Raw genomic sequence first — 23,032 nt, forward strand, 5'->3', positions numbered from 1 at the left:
AGAAGCACACACAAAAAATCTGACATTTGTATAGCACTTCAAAGCTTGTAAGCAACTTCTTATACAATATTTCATTTAATTCTAATGATTTAGGAATTGTTATAACACTAGGGGGCTCAGTGATTTGCCTAAGGCCACTCACTAAATGAGAGCGCTGGTTTTGAATATTCAGGCCAGCACCCTTTTTCCCCTGCAAGGGGGAAGGTAGAGGTCACAGAGGTGTGTGAAATGGTGGAGGGGTGTAAATGGGCCTGAAGACCACCCCTATTTCTCAGTTTCAGGAATACACCTTGAGCTCTTGAATGCCTACCAGCTCACAACAGGGTCTGGGATAAGGAGGTAAAGAGAGAACCTTCTGGAGAAAGAAACTGTTCAACCATGGGCCTCCTGAACTGGGTCTGGGGCAGCCTCCTGCTTGGGTTCTTTCTCCTCTGTCAAGCTCACAGGGCCGAGTGATTGATAGCACAGAGCCCTGACTGACGTCCCAGGGCAGACACATGGCTGGTGTCTCCTTCTGAGTGGGGCTGTTGAGAGAATTCTGTGTGGAAGCAGACACTGCAAGGGAGTGGTCAGAGACAGCCTGGGCAGTAGCCAGTGAAGAGGGAATCCCCTGGGGAGAGTCACAGTCTCTAGATGGAGTTCCCTAGCTTTCCCTGGAAAGCAGCATTCAGGACAACGGGGGGCAAGGGACAAATAGAGATGGCTTCTGGGCAAAAGATTGAGGTTTACTTTTCCTTCCTGGGGTCCCCAAGCTCTTTTCATCCACAAAGACTACTTTCATCCCATCTGTTTCAAGGAAGCATCAAGTCGGAAACCAGATATCGGGCTTGCAAAAGTGCATTTGAGATAAGATTTGGTAGGAGACACCCAGATTCAAGGGCAGCTGGCAGAGTGGGGCTCAGGACCCGATGTGCAGGTGACGCAAGTTCCCAGCTGTCCTCACTTTCCTGGGTGGTCATGTGCTCTCTGGCAGCTTCCTTTTTCCCTGCACACTGGCCCGGGGGGAAATCCCCACTGGGCACTATAAGAAGCCCTGGAGCTCCTGCAGCAGCTAGTGGTTCCAGCCTAGAGCACAAGATGAAGCCGGGCCTCCCTTGCCTGCTGGCCCTTCTGTGCCTCCTCCACTCAGATGCTGCGAAAGTCTGGGGGTTCACCACCTCCTCCACCCGCTCCTCCACCACCGCCTCCACCTCCTTCCTCACCACTGACTTCCGCTCCACCTCCACCTCTGGCTCTGGCTGGTCCAGCTCTGGCTCCCAGTCCCAGGTGAGGATGCCCCAGAGTCTGATAGCTGCGTTCCTTCCCTTCCTCTGGCTTTTTGGGGGAACTGAATATAATTTCACAGATGGCTAGGCCTGAACACTTGAGCGAGTTACAACTCCCTTTGTTAATTGTAGGTGCCCTGAAAATGAATTAAAACCTGGGTAAAATAATTAAATTGTTAGCAGGAGAGACAGCCTTTCGGTTCTCCGGCTGGGGGCTTTAGGGAAAGAATCGGAGCTTTCAAGAGGTTCTCAAACCTGGCTGCACTTTAGAATTGGGGCGGGGTGGAGGGGACTAAAAAAAATGAAGATGCCTGGGTTCTCTCCCAGATACCAGCTGTTAGGGGATGAGCCCTGCCACTAGAAGCTCCAGAAAAATGTGTCTAATTGATTTGCGGCTATCAGGGACCCACAGTGCTTTGGTTGGAGACCTGACAGTTTCTCTGAGCCTGTTTGTAAGGGAGATGGGTGACAGAAAGAAGAGGAGGAATCCCTGGTCTTTGGGAAAGTGCTGTTACACATGCATAGTTCCCTGGAGGAGTGTTAGCTCTTTTCAGTCTTTCTTATAAGGAATCTTAAGAGCCATTTCCAGCTCAAAATGACAATAACAGTAGCAACGAACAAGACAAACAAACGAATGACAAACAAAGCATGCACTAGAAAGGGACTGGTCCAGCTAGCCCACATCTCTAGAACGTGCAGTGAGCCTTGTTCTTTAGGGGATGAGCCCTCTTTGGATCTCCTTTGAAGAAAGGAAAAGAGGCACAGAGGGGTGAGAAGTTAGGGCACAGGAAGCAGTTCCTCCCTCCATCAGCTCCAGGCTTCTCTGTAGGAGTTCTGCTCTGCAAAACCTAGGCTTTCCTTGCTAAGGTGTGATTTGGGGTGGGGGAGTCTTAACTCCCCCCCCCCAGGCTGTCCTCTTCACTTCTGTGATCTTTACTCACAGGTCAGGTCGCTGTTTATAGGATCCTCTGAATGGGAGGGCCGACAGGAAAAGAGGAGGAAAAGACTTTTGTTTTCCTTTCACCATCAGAACCTCAAAGGCAATGAAAATTTGTCAATTATGAAATGAAATGGTTTGGATAGGGCTCAGAAATGGCAGTAACAGTGTTTACTGAGTGCCTTATAAATGTCAGGACTACGTTAAGTGCATAATATATATTATCTTATTTAACCTCAGAGGTAAGTACAATTAATTGTCCCATTTTAGAGATGTGAAAACTGAGGCTTAGTGAGATGAAGTCATTGGCTTAAAGTCAATAAACTAGCCAGTGATACAGCTCAAACTTTGTTGTTCATGCTTTTCACCATCTCTCTCCATGCAGCCTTCTATATTTTCAGGGAGTATAGATTTAAAGTGCTTATTTTGAAGAAGAGAATGGTTTGGGAATCATGAACATGCACCAAGATTCTTTGTAGCCAGAAATCAGACATATCATTTTATTCCATGACACTAAATGACTTCTGGGGACAATGAGAACTTGTTAGCATTTTTAAAAAAAAATTAAAATGAAAATTAATAGTATATTTTGAGGTTTTATCACCAATCAGAAACCAGCTTTTAGGTAAGGTGATCAATTAAAATAATAGAAAAGAAAATATAGGTCAAGAAACAGAGAAACCCAAAGTGTCTGTTGTTTGGTAAGAAGATAAATATTTAAAAGTAGATAAGGAATGGTAGTTAAATTATACTTAGAGTTTTTAATTTCCTTCCTGGTTTACTTATCTCCCTCTGGTGAGTTAGTATCACGACTCCAACTTCTTTTTATAGCAGGCTAGGTGCCACTTCCACTATAAACCCAGTTTTCTAGGGCTGCTTGATGAGCTCTTTGGAAAGTGGCGGAAAACCCCTTTATAACTGTCATTGAGCAAGTTCCAAACATATCATTTTCTGTACTTTGAAAATGTTGAGTGCCATTATTTTATGCCTTGAATCTTTACAGGCACTTAGACTTGGCTGCTAATTAGAACCAATTGCAACCTGAGATCACAAATGTGAGTCGCACCTTCGCTGGAGTGCTCAGAGCACTCCGCCAGCCTCAGGTATCGCCCTCCAAAGAGGGGAGCTGCTATCGCGGTCCTCAACTCACAGGCAAGAAAAGGCTCGGTGCTTCACCTCACCCAGCAACTGGCAGAGTCAGAACCTCGAGTCACATGCTTTTGTCATCAGGCTAAAGGGCTTGTTGAGGAAAAAGACACTAAGGTTTTCATAATGAAAAGGGGCCTGATTCACTGGGCCAGAAGTGGGTCTTATTTGTCTCCTTATTTGTCTCTTATTTGTCCGGCTCCAGACCAGAGCCTGGCAAGATGTAGACACCAGTAAATGTGAATTGAACACAGGCCGAGTGAGAACTGATCAGTGTAAGGTGTCTGTGGGGTCCACGGGGGATCACATACCCTTCCAAAGGCCAAGGGGACAAGTGTTTCTTTTGGTCTCCCATCTCCCATGTTACACTCACATAGAGATTAAGCATTTGCCACAGAAAGAGACCTATCACCATTAGTGTCATGGTCTTGGAGTGCGAGGAACAGAAATATCTCTAATGGGAAACACTGATCAAACTTATGGACCATTTTGACGTCAGTTGAGCATGCTGGACTGATGATAAGCAGCATGGAAGGTGGGAAGTCCACTGTGCTAGGACAGAGGTGTGCAATACAAGACAGTGGAATGGCTATCAGCAGGTCTCATAATTATCTGCCTGCCTTTCAGGTGAACTTCAGGATGAAAAAGTTGCAAGCTAGTAGTTTCTAGTTGATTGTCTAGAGACTGTTTGATGATCTCTACTGTTTATGGAGTTGACAGAGCTTTTTAAAGAACTCTCAGAATGGTCCAACCCTGTCTTGTGCAGCTAATTGACCTCCCCTTGCCAAAATGCGATGCAAGACCATTTTTTTTTGGTAGACAGTTATTATAATAAGCTATTTCTTCAAAAGTCCATGATGGCATGGACAGGTCCTCCTGCAAAATCCTTGGCACACTTGAGCTAGAGTCTTTCTACCTTCCGTGGGAGTGATAAAGCTGGTTCCCAGGGAAGCTGCTCTCTGACAGGCTCCTGGTGTGGCTTGTCTAGTCTTTATTTGTCCCTGGCAAAGACCCTTCCCTTACCCTCCTCCCACCCACAGTGTTCAGCATAAACCTGCTTGTCCCTCCTCCTTACTCCCCAGTTTTGCAGGTGTGGGGTGTGATTGGCAAAGAAAGTTGAGGCCAATGTCAAGAATTAACGTGGCATGGAGAGTTTTGGGTACAAATATATATGTGTGTGTGTGTGTGTGTATTTGTTCATCTTATAGAAGATTAGATTAAAATAACAAGCAATTTGCCTGCAAAAGCCTGAATTAATTGGTTCAGAGGTCACTGGTGGACTAGATCTTGATTATAGAAGCATCCACGTCCAGCTTGTTCAGGAATCAGGGAAGGTGGTAGACATTAAATCACAGAACACACAACCTCAGCTACAGCCAGCCGACCTCTGAAATATTGAGAAGTGTAGCCTGCATTTCTTCAAACTCTGAAAACCATCGCTCTCCCCTTGGTAGTTTCAGAAAGAGACCCTTCGGGCTGATGTTCCACAGGTGAGTTTTGGGCTGGCCGTCAGAGAAGATCATTGAAAGGCACAGTCAGTCGGCTGCCAAGAGTTACTCTGTAAGGCAATTGTAGTAATAAAAAAATGTTAATTGTGCCAGGATCCCCTTGGGGAAGTTCAAAGGGGACAAAAGAAAAACAGGATCTTTCAAACCTGTCATTTTAAAATATGCAGTGGCACCAAAGTGTGAGCCTGAATATATTAAAGAAACATCAAATATTTTAAAATGACTTTTCTGCAAGTGATAAGCTGGAAAACTTAAAAAGAATTTGCACAAAATCTTCATACTCATACATTGCTTAGTTTTTAACAAATGGCTGGTTTGTTGCCATTTTGAAGGATGTTAATTATACACTTTCCCAGGTGAAGAGAGGATTTGAATTTGCATTGCATAGCTTCATTGTAATCCACATCCTTGATGTTTTCCTCACTTTCCTGAAAGGCATTGGGTTGGAGCTGGGGTAGAAGTGTGGAAAAGTAAATGAGGGCATAGAAGGAAAAGAAGAGTGACATTTACTGATCACTTATCATGTGCCAGGGACTTGGTTTACATTACTTTGTTCCTCTTGGGAACAACCCTGTGAAGCAGGTTATCTCTATTTTACAGGAAACAGAGACTTAAAGAGAATTCAGGTCCAGTAAGTGGTAGAATTGCCAACTTAGGGCTCTCATTACGTCTTCTTCTTTTTTTAAAATAAATAAATAAATAAATAAATAAATTTATTTATTTATATTTTTGGGCTCTGTTGGGTCTTCGTTGCTGCGCGCAGGCTTTCTCTAGTTGTGGCGAGCAGGGACTACTCTTCGTGGCGGTGCGTGGGCTTCTCATTGCGGTGGCTTCTCTTGTTGCGGAGCACGGGCTCTAGGCATGTGGGCTTCAGTAGTTGTGGCGTGTGGGCTCAGTAGTGTGGCTCGCAGGCTCCAGAGCACAGGCTTAGTAGTTGTGGCACACGGGCTTATTTGCTCTGTGGCATGTGGGATCTTCCTGGACCAGGGCTCGAACCCTCGTCCCCTGCATTGGCACGCAGATTCTTAACCACTGCACCACCAGGGAAGTCCTCTCATCACTTCTTTATTTCTTTTTCCTTACATGGGGACAGTAGTAGTTTCCTTAAAGACTCTTCCAGAAAGGAGAATGATATGGTTTGCTTAACAGGTGGAGAGGTGACTGAACACTGAGCTACACTTGGGAGACATGGCAGCAACTTTGGGGTGTTTCTGTGATTCTATTCATTTATGTATTGAACTCCACTCGCTTGCCTCTGAGCACTCTTTTGACAAGCCAGTTTCTGTCACTCCCCTTGCCAAAGGCTCATTTTCTGGCTTATTACTGATGTTGAACTTATTTTTATTTACAGTCATTTTCCAATTTCACCGGCTCCACGGATGACCATGGGACCTGCCAGTGCTCTGTTATCCTTCCAGACACCACCTTTCCTGTGGAGAGAGTAGAACGCTTGGAAATCATAGCTCAAACTATTACTGAGAAGTTCGAGAAAGAGCTTTCTAAAGTAAGTATTTTATTCTTTTTTCCTCTTCCAACAATATCTTGTTAAGAACAAACAAAGTACTTTTTATTCAGGACTTTATAAGCAGCCTTTCTTCACTGTATCAAAGAGCACATTTGCATCTAATGGAGGCTTTAGCATTTATTTCACAGTAACCTATGGAGTTCTTTATAGCAGGAAGAGTGAGAACACAGGAAGAAGATGGGATGGAGATGAATCACGCCACAGGATAAACTCGCTTCAATATCATGGTGTGTGCACAGCTGGAAAGAAGCCTGAGCTCTCCCTGTAAATTTCAACTCTGAAATCTGTATTTGGTTTTGTGGTTTCTTCCTTTTGGTCTTCTTCTTGGTCATTCCTCCAGCTTTGCCTTCTTTTCTTTCCTCTCCTCTGTCCTCTTTATGTTCTATCTTCCTGCCCTCGCATTTTTTTCAGCCTATTCTATTCCATTCCTCCTTTCCTTCATTTCTATTTCTCCTCTTGCCTCAGTCCTTTCTTTCCCTTTTCCTTCTTATTTTGTTTTTGTTTTTTACCTTTTTTGGTCTTCCCTTGCTTTTGGTCTTTCCCCTTCCTTCTCCTCCTCCCCTCCCACAAATCTCCCTCTCATCTTCCTTCCTTACTCCCTCTTTTCCTCTCTCTTCCTCCTATTTTCTCTTCTCAATTCACTCTCTTTCTTCTCTCCCTCTCTCTCTTTCTTGGGGTTAGCCTCTGTTGTCTCAGCAGGGACATTACATCAGATGCATCCAGCATTAGCCCCAAACTGAAGGCTTCCCTGGGAATTTGAAGTGAGACTAGTAGGTGGCTCAGCCTTGATAAAAACCTCCACTTGACCCCCGATTACTGCTTTCTCCAGCCAGAGGAAGTCATCTCACAGGGTTAGCCCTTCTCTGAGCTCGCTGGAGCAATGAACTTGGCATTCCAGTTTTGACCCCTTTAACCTTTTTAGCCAAGTTAAAAATCAACCAAAAGAGCTTCCATCTTCTGTACAGGTGAAGTCCAAGCTAGGCTATCATCACATTATGCATTATTTAATACCATTCCATTAATTTACAAGGAGCTCTGGCTTCCCTGCAAGATTCAAAATAAGTTTTCCCAAGAAATTTCAGCTCAGCTACCTCAACATCGAGCCTAGCTCTCTTTTAAGACAAAAGTTCTGATGAGGCTAAACCCCTGCTTTCAACCTGAATTGGTAGATAAATATTCTAAGTTTAAATGAGTGTCCAGGAAAATGTGTTTGACGACTCCAGGAACCTAGCTTCTTAAGAAATAAAATGTCCTTGAATTAATCAGCAGAAAAGGCACAGAACTAAATTATAAATTCCAGTCATTAATATTCATAGTCTTATTCCAGTATAATCAAGTACAGATAAGAAGTTATGCATAAAAACATAACAAGTGGAGGAAAATCCTACGTAAAGATCTTTTCAGTTAGAGTCATTTGCTTTGAAATAGTGGAAGCTACTGATTTGCATGTCTTCTTGTCTGGCAGGGATGTGAAAGGCAGTTTGAAACCCCAGGCTGCTCCAGGGAGAGGTTTGTGAGTCTGGGACATTTAATTCCAATCCTGTAAGAGGGGCAGGTGGTCTCTGCCTTGCTAATAATTGTCAGGGAAGAAGTATGGAGTAGGTGGAAAAACTTTCAGTTCTGAAAGTGTCAGTAGCTGGTTCTAAAAATAATTCATGATTGAGGCCTAAGAAAGGAATGGACCTGCCCACTGAGATTTGCATAATGGATTCGGGGTGTGACAGGTGAGGGTAACAACAATAACAGTGTTTTTCTAAACGCGCTTCCGGTTCTACTCTCAAGCAACCCTTTAAGGCACATAAACCAGTGTTCTTTTCCCCATTGTAGGGATGGAAAAACTGAGCTTCGTAAGGGTAAAGAGACATAAATGTAAAGGTCTTTTGACTGGTTAAGCCAGGTCAGGAATCTGGGTCTTCAGAATCATTCTCTTTCAATCATTATCTTTCCTCTCTGCCATGCGGTTATCATCCTCTAAGAAGACATGCACCAGGTCAGTAATGCCTTCCATCCAAAATTATCTCTTCAGCTGAGGGCTTTTGAGTTTCCAGGTGAATTATTATAGCTGTCCCTAGGTTGCCTTGGAAATCACCATTTATCTGGAGGCCTGGGGGAACGCCTGTTTGGGCAGGCCAGTAGAAAAGGATTTGGACTGTCTTACATTGATTCATTATGTGTCAGGACACAGAGAAGACAGGGACAGCCTCTGCATAAGATGCTGAAAACATTTTATACTTTTCTGTTGTTATGAGATGTCCCTGTGTGACTGTACTTAGAAAGGAGACAACACAGAAGGCGGCTCAGAATTTTTTTTTCTCTAGAGGGTTATGGTCTTTGGGGCAAGTTATTTAGTATGACACGTTTGCTAATAGTTCCTCATGCATGAGAGGGTTGAGGCAGCCTGGGAGATATTTAGGCAACCCATAAACAAACAACATCTATTGAGCGACTTTTTGTGCACTGAAATATAATAAATTAAAGGGTCAGATTGAAAAAAAGCTGAAATCACTGTCTAATAATTGCTGTAATTTATAGGGCATCCATTACACCAGGCACTTAATATACATTATCTCTAGAGTTTACAATCATCTTGTGAGCTTGATACCATTACCCCGGGTTTATAGGAGGAAATGAAGGCTTAGAGAAATTAAGTGATTTGTCCACGAAGTACTGAAGCCAGACTTGAGCTTAGGTGGATCTAGCTGCAAAGTGCTTCATATGTCTTGATGGCCAATTCAAGCTCAATTAATCTCATTAAAAATATATTAAAATGAGAGTATGTGGCAAAGTACCTTTATTTATTTCAATTAATCTAGCTATGGTGACAATCACAGGTTTTGAGGAACTGGCAGAAACACAAGCCAACTAATTCTTTAGCTTAATAGCCAGCTGGGCTGCATCCTCAACTATTAAAAGACCACATTGACTGTATACAGCAACAACCCCCCAAAGAGACTTTGATGCTTAGAACCCATCAATGACATGATACATGCATAACAAACAGAAGAATGGGAGCTCTGAATGAAGGGCTGAGGGTTTGAGGGCAAGTGTAGATGAGTTGTCTAAAGCTCAAACTTGTAGTGATGGGGGGCTTTACATTAAAAATGTTGACACAGGGAAGTGTCCCTGTAGGGCTGGATGCATATTCTTGCTACACATCCCCAGGTAAACTGGGCGCCTCTGCTGAGGCTGCACCTCCCAGGGAGAGTTGGGATGTTTCCAGAATTGTCCATTCCATCTCAATACTAGAGATCCATACACGTGAAGAATTTAGACTCACAATCTATTTAAATTAGTAACATTCACACCACGACATCTTTCTGGCCCATTCTCAAATTCTCTTCTGCCTTCTGTAACTCCATGGACGATTCCAATTTTCCTGAACATCCCGGAGCTATTCTTGACATTCTAGTCAAGTCCAATTCTTGAAGGAACCTCAAGATTTTCCCCAAACAGATCTGTAGAGACCCTTTACTTTGGGGCAGAACCAGAGGAGGCTCACCATACATTCTCTGAGGTTTGCAGTGAGAATCTGGGAGAGCCACATTTTATTTAGCAGAAATGACAGTCGAACCACTCATTTTTTATAGAACAACAGCTGTGATATGCCACCAAAATGTTCCAGGAAAGCTGAGGGTGTTTCATTTGTTCCAAGAACTGGCAAGGCCAAATGCCAAGAATATTCATTTCACAAACTTCCATTTCTGCCATGGGTTGGCACTTCATTATTATTATTATTTTTCTCACAGCCAATGTTTTATGCCTGATTTTTGGAGAAATTGAAACCTGGCTACCTTATATATGTGTTTGTACTTTTGAGTGGGACTTGCTAGGTATATATATATATATATATATATATATATATATATATATTTTTTTTTTTTTAACCTCCTTATCCACCAAAATGTCACCAGCCTTATAAGCCTCATCTGTTGACAATGAGAATCAGTTGCCGAAGGAGATACACGAGCAGTGCCAAGGGCTGCGTTTTCAACTTTCATTAAAATCCTCTTTGCCTGAAACCCTAGCCCTTTAAATTCGTGGCCTATGTTTCTAATTTGCACAGTGGGGTTAAGTGGAAGGGCTAAAAGGACAGAAGTTAGGGCTGCTTTTGGTATTAGAAAGATTAGAGGCTGACATCTGGCTCTGAATTCATCCAGGCCCTGTGGATCAGCTTCTTGACATTAGTGAAGTTTGGGGGAAAAGTATTACTTCTCTTCAAATTTTTAAAAAGAATATAAAACCAGCAACATTTAATGAGCAGGTCCTTAAAAAAGCCATGGCATTTCTTTTAGAGATCAGATACAGAAAGAACAACCAACTGTGTTTATTGAAATATCCATTTGGAGATTCCAATTATACATTAACCACCATGGGAATTTTTGGAAGTATTTTAACTTAATGATCAGACATTCAAAAATATGCAACAAATGTGTAATTTAAAGGTCTGATTGCAATAATCAGTTCTTGGAATAAACTTGGAATAAATATGTGGGTGTACTTAATGAAATGTGCACTTTACAGTTGCACATACCCTCACATATTGTGGAGTAAGTTGGATCTTTTAATTGAAGTATAGTTGATTTACAATGTTGTGTTAGTTTCAGGTGTACAGCAAAGTGATTCAGTTATACACATATATATCTATGTATTTTTTTAAGATTCTTTTCCCTTATAGGTTATTTCAAAATACTGAGTATAGTTCCCTGTGCTATACAGTATGTTCTTGTTAGTTACTAAATAGACATTTCACCAGAGAAGACATCAGATGGCCAAAAAGCACATGAAAAGATGCTCAACATTGCTAATTATTAGTGAAATGCAAATCAAAGCTACAATACCTCACACCGGTCAGAATGACCATCATTAAAAAGTCTACAAATACTAAATGCTGGAGAGGGTGTGGAGAAAAGGGAACCCTCTTGCACTGTTGGTGGGAATGTAAATTGGTACAGACACTATGGAGAACAGTATGTAGGTTTCTTTAAAAACTAAAAATAAAGCTACCATATGATCCAGCAATCCCACACCTGGGCATATATCTGGAGAAAACCATAATTTGTAAGTTGAGTCTTTATGTCACTCTGTAGAAGGCAGAGGGGCTCAAAACTCATTGCATTTGGTGATCAACGAAGGAATTCTTCTCAGAGCATTTCTCCCTCTTCTAGAAAATACTTAGATTTAGAGCGTTGTTTCTAAATGGAGGGAAGAGGGTGGTGGTGGTGATTTTGCCCCTGGGGGATATTTAGCAATGTCTGGGGCATTCTTGGTTGTCACAGCTGGGGGGTGGGTAGGTGCTATTGGCATCTAGAGGCCAGGGATGCTGCTAAACATCCTATAATACACAAAAAAGCCCCCCACAAGAAAGAACAATCTATTCCCAAATGTTAATAGTGCTGAGGTTGGGAAACCCTGATTTAGAGCATGTGTACTAAGCAGAGGAGGGCGGGCAAAAGACTGATTCAAACGAGTTTAGTTTGGGGTGCTAGTATCTTCAAACATTAAAATGGAGATTAAAATGTACTTGCGAATGATGACTCTGAAGCACAATTATTTTTAGTCTAGGCAAGTGCAAAATCCACCCTCTCCCCCACTGTAAGAATAAATTCTTTGTATTTGGATAGATTTTAAAAAATATTTAGGTAAATATATTTTTGATCCATTTTTTTACTTAAAAAAGATTGAAGGCAATCAAATAGTCCCCGGGGACTTGGTTAGTGGAGGAAAGCTGTATGACATCACTCTGAAAACTGACTTGAGCTGTTTGATTCCCTTCTAGGTGAAGGAGTATGAGCAATTAATCAGCGTGTATGAAAAGAAACTCTCAAACCTAACCATCCGAATAGAGATCATGGAAAAAGATACCTTTCCTTACAATGAACTGGACTTTGAGCTGGTCAAGTTAGAAGTGAAGGAGATGGAGAAACTGATCAAAGAGCTGAAGGTCGGTTTTGTTGGAAGCTCAGTGATTCTTGACCAGCTGGAAGTGGAGGTAAGGAATGAAATCACTTCTTGTGCATTAATAATGTCTCTTCACTGAGCAAGTGCCAGGAAGAGGATCGGAGTCCCTCTTCTGACGTCTAATGCTGTACTCTCTCATGACCGCCTGGCAAAGCCCGTGTTCTGTTTTGGATGGCCGCCTGGCTTTGAACAGTAAATTACACACATTGGGAACATGCTGATTGAGAAGTAGGTGTTGTCTAATGGTCAGAGTCCTGCCCCAGAACCAAATGGCCTTTCAGTGTCTCTAGAAAGGAGATGACATAAGTGTGAACAACTCCATGGCCAAGCTAGATCAAGGGGTCTTCTCTGTTCTGGATTTATCCTCATGGGACTAGAAGACCACAATTTTGGATTTGCTAGGTCTGTTTCTCCTTTTGAATGATCACACAGTCCTGATCCCTCTTGGAATGCTTCTCCACATACCCCGCAAGCCTTTTTAAAGGAGTTTCTTGTGAGGATGTTTTTGTGAAGCCTTTTAAGCTCTGTGGATAAAGACTATCCCATTGATGTTATGCTTGGGTAATTTATTTATTTATTTTTTTTAACATCTTTATTGGAGTGTAATTCCTTTACAATGGTGTGTTACTTTCTGCCTTATAACAAAGTGAATCAGCTATACATATACATATATCCCCATATCTCCTCCCTCTTGTGTCTCCCTCCCACCCTCCCTATCCCACCCCTCTAGGTGGTCACAAAGCACCGAGCCGATCTCCCTGTGCTATGCGGCTGCTTCCCACTTTCTAAATTACATTTGGTAGTGTATATATGTCCATGCCACTCTCTCACTTCGTCCCAGCTTACCCTTCTCCCTCCCCGTGTCCTCAAGTCCATTCTCTATGGCTGTGTCTTTATTCCTGTCCGGCCCCTAGGTTCTTAAGAACCTTTTTTTTTTTTTTTTTTTAAGATTCCATATATATGTGTTAGCATACAGTATTTGTTTTTCTCTTTCTGACTTACTTCACTCTGTATGACAGACTCTAGGTCCATCCACCTCACTACAAGTAACTCAATTTCATTTCTTTTTATGGCTGAGTAATATTCCATTGTATATATGTGCCACATCTTCTTTATCCATTCATCTGTCAATGGACATTAGGTAGCTTCCATGTCCTGGCTATTGTAAATAGAGCTGCAATGAACATTGTGGTACATGACTCTTTTTTGAGTCATTGTTTTCTCAGGGTATATCCCCAGTAGTGGGATTGTTGGGTTGTACGGTAGTTCTATTTTTAGCTTTTAAGGAACCTCCATACTGTTCTCCATAGTGGCTGTATCCATTTACATTCCCACCAACAGTGCAAGAGGGTTCCCTTTTCTCCACGCCCTCTCCAGCATTTATTGTTTGTTGATTTTTTGCTTGGGTAATTTATATCAACGAGAATTTACTGGTGCAGTCATGACATGGGCAATCATTGAGAATTCCAGTTCTGTATTTTAGAATTTAGGTTTTCTCTGGCCCTCACCATTCATTAGAAACTTAATTATAGTACAACATGAGTAAACACGAGTTTATAGGGGAAGGTTATTAGAGATGAACTTTAATGGACACTTGTGGATACTTAGACGGAGCCTGTTCTCTGTTATTAAAGCTGTTAAAATCTTTGCCATTTTCTTCTTGTCACACACATCGGCCTGCAATCTGACAAGCATTCACGCTAAACCATGAAATGTATTCGTCCAAATGAAACCAGTCAGAAGAATCTCAGGTGTATTCTCTGGCAATATTTCCCTAAGTGACATATTCAGCCCTGGAATGTTTATGAAGGAAACTGCGCAATAATATAAAGTCACTCTGAATTTTGATTTCCTTAGATAAGGAATATGACTCTCTTGGTGGAGAAGCTTGAGACGCTAGACAAAAACAATGTCCTTGCCATTCGCCGACAAATCCAGGCTCTGAAGGAAAAACTCAAGGAATGTGAGGACTCTAAAGTCGAAAAACTTCCTCCCCTACCCCCTCTCCCTGCACCAGGTAAGGGGGTCCCATTTTTACCAGGCCCCGTTAGGAGCTAAGGGTTGGGTGGGGAAGGGCTCTGGGATTGTGGAGGTGAAGGAAGGATGGGACTTTTGCGGCTCTGAGTTTACTCTTCCCTGCTTTTAAATCTCACCTACCAGAGCTCTACATACTGTCATGTCCTGGGGCGCACAGAGGAAAAGCACAGACATGAGTTGATTTAAAACAAAATTAAACAAGTTACGCATAACCTCTTTGCATTTACTAACAGAAGAAATGTCTCTACAGTGATTGTCTGGTTATCAGGGGTGGGGTGAAAGCCTCTGCAATCTGTGTGGCTTCCCCTCCAGGCTGTCCTGTGGATTGTAAGGGCTGATTGGCTCATTTATGTGATGAGCTGGGTTACGCCTTGAATCCTCCATCTCTCTTTCCTTCCTTCCCTCCTTCCGTCCACCTCTTTATTTCTCCTTCCTGCTTTCCTTAAATGCACATGCTGTGGAGTGCATCCCAGGATTCCGTGAGGATTTAACGGATGGCTCCACATGTCCAGTACGTGAGGGTGTGTCCTGCCGTCCCTCCTGGACTGTGAGTTCTTGCAGGGCAAAGGTTGCGTGTCTCTCTCTAAGGAATCATCCTTGGAGGGGGTTAAGTGTAGCATAGAGGTGGGTGCCCATAAATACCTCCTTGAATGGGCCGGTGGAGTGTAGGGGTCATGGGCATGGCATTGTGACCCCAAAGGCCTGAACTTTCCAACTATGTAGCCACAGCAGAAAGGTTCTTAATCTCCTCCTTGGTAAAACGGGAGAACAGTAATACCTACCTTGCAGCGTTGCTGTGAGGATTCATAAAACAAGTTGGGAAACTCAGAGCTCTGTGATCGGCACTTAGACACTGGCGATTGTATTTGTTGTTAATGAGGATAATTGAAGTGAACACCTGGCTGCAGACAAAAGCAGTGCTAGATGCGTGTGCGTTCCGGCACATCCCTCCAGGAGAACTAAAGCCGCAGGGTCCAGCCCTGGAGACAGGGTCATAGGGAAGCTGTCTTTGCACATCCTGAGCATCTCAGCCTGAATGGGGACAGTATCTGTTCACCAAATCATACAGCTCTTGTTATTTTCATTCATTCCTATTGTCACAACCTGCTTCCTTTTGGGCCGTGCGTTTCTGGATCCTTGTCAGTGTCGCTGGTTTCTTTAAGGCTTTAATTAAATATTGCCACAGTTATAAGACTCTTGGTGTTGGTCAGAGCCCTACCTTCCCTCCTCCTGCAGTTGGGAATCTGTCACAGTATGACATGCAGAGGAGGTTTGGGACAAAGGCCATGCTCTGTCCTCTGTAACAAACCTGGCTAAATGTGGTCTGGGATCGAAGGTGTCAATGTTGTCATTGGAAATGAGACCACATTCTGCGGGGCCATGGAGGGCTCCCTGAGGACAGGAGTCAAGCAGCGACCACTCCTGATACTACCTGAGCAAGTCTTTCTTTCCTTTCTCTATCCCTCCCGTCCTTTTTTCTTTCTCTCTCTTTTGAAACCTCAGCACATTGTCCTCATGAAATAGCTTTTTCTGCCACAGTTTTCTATGCGTCCCTTGGAATGAGGACATTTTAGAGCAGGAAAGAACATTCAGGGCTGTCATGTCTCAGAGGAGGGGACTTAGTGGTGAGGATGCTGCTTTTCCTGAGGCCACACAGGCAGCTGGTGACAGGGCTGAGGCCGAAGTGCAAGGCCCCTTGCTCCCTGTCATCTCAGGACCTCGAGGGTTAGGCGTCAGTAACTCAAGGCCGGTGGTGGGGGAGAAAGTACACGGCTTAGTATCTAAGGAAGAAAACAGTGAGTCTGTTTTCTTATTTTTGTTAGCTTTTTTTTTTCCTAGAACTTTCCCCCACATCCTCACACTTAGACTTTTGTGAACCAGCCCAGCCCAGCTGTGTTGTTTAAACAAATTGGATGCAGATTTCCTCTCACTTTCCCACAACCTTGGCTGTAGCTGGATCCCTGCCAAGCCACTTGGCCCTCCTCCAGCTCTGTTCCTATTATATTTATGATGTTTATATTAAACTGACTTTTTGTCATGTTTTGAAATCAATTTCTTTCACTTGCTCTCTTTCTGTTTGGATTGGTTGATAATGCAGAATTGGAAAATCCCCAGGCACCACAAAGTTGTGAGCCTGTGGAGACTTTAATTAAAGTTACTCACTATTACGGGACTTTAAAATCTGGCCTGTCTGCTTTTTTTCACTGCAGAGTTGCGTGGAACAAAAAACACTCTATGCAAGTTTCAGCTATAAAGTAATTCTGTGCTCTCTTGGGCCCTCTGGGCAGCGGCAGTTCACTACCCCAGCGGTCAGCTTGATCTGAGAGCCAGTACATAGCATTAGGGTTCGATAAAATGTGCTTTATAGATGGCTTATGCTGCAAATGGCATCCTTTTCTGCTTCATTTCATAGAACTTTCTAATCTAAAATAATTGGCCTTGTGCTCATTAACTGTTTTTCCTGAAAACAACTGACTTCAGTTTCTCTCTGTTCTCCCCCTGAATCTAAAGAACTGCAGATAGGAAAATGGGATGTGAATGCCCAGGGGTCACCACTGTTGTGCTCACAGATGCAAGGATCTGTGCTGGCACATAATAGGTGCACAGTAAATGGTCCACGAAAGATGTAGGGTGACTGGCCAAAATTCCATGCCTAGAGAGGAGCAGAGTGTTAGGTAACATATATCCATTTTGTCAATTTCATCTTAATCATTTTATGATTATAACCATTTTAATTGTATTATCGTCTTTGCTCAGACAAAGTTCACTTGCCCAGGTGAGAGAGGGCATTGATGGATCCAAGATTAAGTTTCCTCTGCTGGTATATAATCTTTAGCTTTAAAAAAAAGTGCTACTAGCCATGAGACTTTAAAAGAGCCAAGTTAGAGTATTTTAAAATCTCACCATGTGGCCTCCCAGGATATTTTCAGAATACCATGGCAATATCTAATAAATTGCATGACAAAGAAGAGATTGCCAACCAAGGCTATCGGGTGTAGAGTGTTTCCTGCATTATGTTCAGTGGAGTGAATACCAGGCTCTTGGAAACTTTCAGTTATGTACCAGGGTAAAGAGTTAGTGTTTTATAAATAAGGGTAAGGTGAGTTTGGGGGATTTAATCAGTTTTTATTTCCACAAACATAATTTGGTGTCACTGGGTGGCTGGTCCTGTTCTGGGCACTCAGGTTATCAGGGTAGGTACAGAAACCTCCAGAAACCACTGTCTTGGAGGGGAAACAGTCCTGTAAACCTTCAGTTGTAACATGGATGTGATTGTAATGCTGACTGTTATCATTTATTGAGTCAAATGTATATGTCTTCTGTCTACTCTTCCTCACAATTCTGCAGAGTAGGTATTATTATTTTCCCTTTAACGTAGGAAACTGAGGCTCAGAAGGTTAGGTAACTTGCTCAAGGATATGCAGCTCATAAGTGCTGGAGTCAGGATTTGAATTGGAATCTGGCAATGTTTTCACTGTACCAGCATGCCCTCCACAGATTCTCTAATGGAGAGAGAGGTGCACCTGTGATTCCTAGAGTGACAAGAAAGTTGCAATAATTCACCAACCTGATTAACACCAAATTAGCTTGGCTTTTTTGCTTGTGGAGTAGCTGAAAGGGTACCTTCGTTCTCATTTCTATGGTGTGTTCTCTTCTATCAGGAAATGCAAAAGGATTCGTTGGTTTTTCATAATTCTCAGGTCAGGGTTGGGCAGTGGGTTGTTGTTCCAGTGATAGGATAAAGTTGGCATAGAGAAAGAAAGGCATGGAGTATCTCTAAGACCTTGAAATGCAGGCTGGGAAGGGGTACAGATTAGAAAGGGCGGGGAGAAGCTCGGTGTAAAAGGGGTGGGCGGATGGGGTCTCTGCTTGGTCTAGATGAGCAGTGGGCACTGGGCTGGTTGTCAGTTTCACTCATATTTCTAAGACGGTTTGTCGCCAGGAGTCGAGGAAACCCGCCATAGCCTTGTCAGCAGCTTGTCACTGCTGTAGCCACATCTGTAGCGTGGACAAGAATACTTAGTTTTCTTCTTATTTCCACTTCCTTTGATGAGAGCCAGGGCTCTAAAAATGGTCTAAAGGAGACAGAGGATAAAGAGAGGATAACAAAAAGGACAGGAGATGTTTAGAGTTGTTGTGGGGTGAGGAAAAGAGATTTAAAGGACATACAGTTTTAATATTTATACCAGGTACAATTTTAATCACCTGGTCAACTTGTGAAATGATGAGGCATTAGTAGTAGTAGTGATTTTTAAGAGAAGTTTATTTTGGTTCCTTCATGTCTAAGGATTTCCACATCTAGGACAGAATAGTTTATTTTCTTTAATCCCACGATAAAATGCTTGAATGTGTTATAGGCATCGTAAGTTTTCCTTAAATAATTTGTTGCTGTTGGTTTGGAATCTTTCCTTTCAAGGAGGGCAAGATTCAATTAAGCAAATAATGCCTAAGTCTTCTAACCTGCAAGGAAAAAGTGACTTTCTTTTATTTCCTCAGAGTGAAATGTAGTTGAATAAATAAGTTCTCGGGAAGGTATTTTAACTAGAAAATCCAGTTTGTAACATATGGAAACTCAAACAGTTTTTGTTATCATTAAGCTGAACACACCGCTAACTTTATTTTAATAATTCATGCATTGTTTCATAAACAAAAGCAAACAAGCATTCATCTGAGAGATCACTTTTAGAAGAGGAAATCATAATTTATAATTTTATTTATTATTTCTTTAGTGGAGAGCAGTCTCTTGGCTGAACACACGTTGCTTTTTTATTTATGAAATGGCGCATGCATTATTAAAATAAACCCGTGACTGTGTTCTGCTTAATGATATGCAAAATTATTTGAGGTTGGGTACAGAGTGGTTTCATTTCTCTACCTGTTATATGGCTGGCTGGCTTTCCCACCAACTGCGGATTTATGAGAGCATTTAAGGAGCACATATTTAATTCCAGGACCAAAAAGCCCCAACAGATTGGAAAAATAAAAGCAGGATTTCTAGTAATGGTTTCATCTCTGAACAGTCCTTGAATGAGGAGGGGAGAAAGGGGAGGCATTTAGCAAGGAAAGGAATGGGTCTTTCCATATGTGTCAGAGACAGGGACTCAGAGGCAAATGCTTTGCACCCCCTTGCTTCCCCACAATGTTAATCTTGGGCAATTCTTTGGAGCTCTGCTTCTGGCCCAAGCCCACCTCACACACTCTCCATGGCTCCCTGATTCCCTCCAAGCATTTAAAGGATGAGGGAAAATGATCTCAAATGTATCTGAAGTTGACTTTTCTCTGTAATTCCAATAAAATTTATGACCAGTTTTTTAAGGGTATTTGTTAAGATTCCAGAAAATGTGTGGTTAAATCTTTAGATGGCTATTGTAAAAATACTGGAGGAATTTTATTTTATTTTTTTATAGCTCATAAACGGTCTGGGTTGGCAGGCATTTCAGAGGGAGGGCTCTGCAAAGGGCCAAATTGCCCAGACTGAGTTATGCACCCAAGTGTTACAGGGAATGTAGATTCAAGGACCAGTGAGTCTGGTCCCACTTGATTGTACACATTGTGACAATGACAGCAACAGAATGGGAACGACGAAGTGCTTGCCTGTCATTCTGTGGCACAGTAGACTATGGCTTATGAACAACAAGGCCCACCTTGTAACTGTGCAGTGAGATGGGTCACCAAGTGATCTATGTGATCGGCTATGCTTTGGGCACAGAGCAGGCAATGTTGCCCTATAATAACTTCCATGGCTTCTCAAGGCTGAAATCCCAGCATTAGAGGACCATTAGAGGACCTCTTAGAGGTCCATTAGGGGACCATCTTTCTGTATCTTTTTTTTTTTTTTTGCTGTACGCGGGCCTCTCACTGCTGTGGCCTCTCCCGTTGCGGAGCACAGGCTCCGGACACACAGGCTCCGCGGCCATGGCTCGCGGGCCCAGCCGCTCCGCGGCATGTGGGATCTTCCGGGATCGGGGCACGAACCCGTGTCCCCTGCATCGGCAGGCGGACTCTCAACCACTGCGCCACCAGGGAAGCCCTTTTCTGTATCTTTTAAAATGCCATAGTACAAACTTCCTCTTTTGAGAGTAGCTTGGGGCATCATTGGTACCTGGTGTGGATATGCCCTTGGGGTCCCAGGGAAGGGTAGAGGGTGAAGGGAAGAAAGACTTGCCTAGGACAGACTTCTCCTTCATCCCAATTCTCCCTGACCCTGGTGAATAGCAACTTCTGGCTTTGTGAAAATAGGGTAACATTCTCATGTGATCTTACTTTCTTGATTTCTCTATAAGAAAAAGGAAATAAAATAACATTGGCAAAACGCTTTCTCATAGAAGAAAATATATTAAATTCACCAAGTCCTCCTTTCAACTTTCTGGGCCCTCAACGCTTTTTAATATGGCTCTTGGGAGTTTCATTATCCCCATTTTCCAGATTGAAAGCTCATTCATGTAAATAGAAGGTAGTGCTCTCTAGAACTGACAGCGGGTTTGCATTGAGACAGAAACCAAGAGTAGGTTTTGCCTCTTCTCCATCAGGACCACGGTTGTCATTGAACGTTGACAAGAAAAATGTTTATGGATTCCTTTGGTTCTTAGGATATTAAACTGTTTGTATCTTGTCATTCCTTTTCTCTAAGAATGCCCTTTTATTTGCTTGTTCCTCTAGGGACCTGTGCTCACGGCGGTGTGGTGAACATCAGCAAGCCGTTTGTAGTTCAGCTCAACTGGAGAGGGTCTGGCTATAATTACGGCGCCTGGGGTCTGGATTACTCTCCTCAGCATCCAGGCAAAGGGCTGTACTGGGTGGCACCTTTGGATACTGATGGGAGACTTTTGCAATATTACAGACTCTACAATACACTGGATGATCTGCTGTTGTACACATATATCCGAGAGAACAGGATAACGTATGGCCAAGGTGGTGGTGCAGTAGTTTATAATAGTAACATGTATGTCAACTGGTATAACACCCAGAACATTGCCAAAGTTAACCTGATCACCGCCACAGTTGATTTGACTCAAACTCTCCCTGATGCTGCCTATAATAACCGCTTTTCTTATGCTAATGTTGGTTGGCAAGATATCGACTTGGCTGTGGATGAGAATGGATTGTGGGTGACTTATGCAACTGAAGCCAGCACTGGTAACATGGTGATTAGCAAACTCAACGACACCACACTTGAGGTGCTAAACACTTGGCATACCAAGCAGTATAAACCATCTGTTACTAACACATTCATGGTGTGTGGGGTTCTGTATGCCACCCGTACTCTGAACACCAGAACAGAAGAGATTTTCTACTACTATGACACAAACACAGGGAAAGAGGGTAAACTTAACATTGTAATGCAGAAGATGAAGGAAAACCTGCAGAGTATTAACTATCATCCTTCTGAGCAGAAACTTTTTGTCTATAATGATGGTTACCTTCTGAATTATGATCTTGTCTTCCAACAAATATCCCAGTAAACTTTTATGTGTTAGGGTGGAGAGAAATAAAATTTTTGTTGACAAAAAATGGTCTTCTCCATTTATTTAGGTATCTGTGGGGGAGTGAGGGATGAGGAGGCAGGGTGGGGCTCAGGATTCAAAAGTGTATCTGGGGCTTCCCTGGTGGCGCAGTGGTTGAGAGTCCGCCCGCCGATGCAGGGGACACGGGTTCGTGCCCCGGTCCGGGAAGATCCCACATGCCGCGGAGCGGCTGGGCCCGTGAGCCATGGCTGCTGAACCTGCGCTTCCGGAGCCTGTGCTCCGCAACCGGAGAGGCCACAACAGTGAGAGGCCCACATACAGGAAAAAAAAAAAAAAGTGTATCTGCTTAGTTGTAATGTTTGGGAGCAGAGTTCTACCACACTAGAGACTTAGGACATTGCCCTGATTGGATGAGTTTTCTTGGAAGCCACCTGCCTCCTGGGATGCATTTCTCAACTGAAATAAGGTCATTTCAGGGTAGGTGTGTTGTCAGAGGTCTCGAGGCATCATGGTTCCAAGGAAGCCTTCGGTGAGGTGACATCTGGAAATTAAGGAACTTAAAGAGAACTCTGTATGGCTTTGGGGATTCTTTGTACAAAAGAGAGGGCTCAAGGACCAGTTCCCCTCCATATAGCTTGGTTAATTCTTCCACACCTGAAAGAAATCTGGGGCTTAATTAGGCAGATTAATATCTGAAGCTCCTTGAGGGTCCAAATCTCCAACTTTGTTTTTCTTACTAGCATGTGGAACGATGTTTTGTATGTATCAGATAAGTAAATTCAGTGTGCTTGTATTCTATCTGTGGAATGCTCTGAGTTTTCTGGAGAAAAGTCCTTTTAGGCATTAAATTATCTAATCAGTCCCAAATGGATCTGCAGAGGAGGCACTTGGGTTTTTCTTTTCTCTTTTGACCTTCATAAGAGTCAGTAGAAGACTCTTACCTCATAACTTCATCCAAAGGCAGCTCAGAAGATTAGAAGCAGACTTACAAATCAATTCCTCTCACACCTCCCCCAAACTCCTACTTAAAAAAAAAAAAAATTAACCAGTTTTTATTGGAACAGATATAAGATAAACAAAACTAATTTTCTTTTGTTTCATCATGAACTTTTACTTTCACGACTCTAAGATCATAAGAAAAGCAAACGGCCATGATAAAATGATAGCCTATCTGGTTCTGTAATAAAGCC

General features: G+C 42.8%; 1 protein-coding gene across 1 annotated transcript; it reads left to right on the forward strand.

Moving 5' to 3' along the window:
- Positions 1–1,077: 1,077 nt before the first annotated feature.
- On the forward strand, positions 1,078–21,839 carry OLFM4 (olfactomedin 4; the record flags this gene model as incomplete). The annotated part of the gene is made up of 7 exons (XM_082602359.1): positions 1,078–1,266; positions 3,554–3,607; positions 4,803–4,838; positions 6,208–6,360; positions 12,158–12,370; positions 14,197–14,356; positions 21,037–21,839. 7 exons carry the CDS (start codon positions 1,078–1,080, stop codon positions 21,837–21,839), a joined length of 1,608 nt encoding a protein of 535 aa, XP_082458485.1.
- Between the last annotated feature and the right edge of the window lie 1,193 nt (positions 21,840–23,032).

The sequence above is a fragment of the Mesoplodon mirus genome (assembly GCF_964341445.2).
Source record: "Mesoplodon mirus genome assembly, chromosome: 17".
Taxonomy (NCBI): Eukaryota; Metazoa; Chordata; class Mammalia; order Artiodactyla; family Ziphiidae; genus Mesoplodon; species Mesoplodon mirus.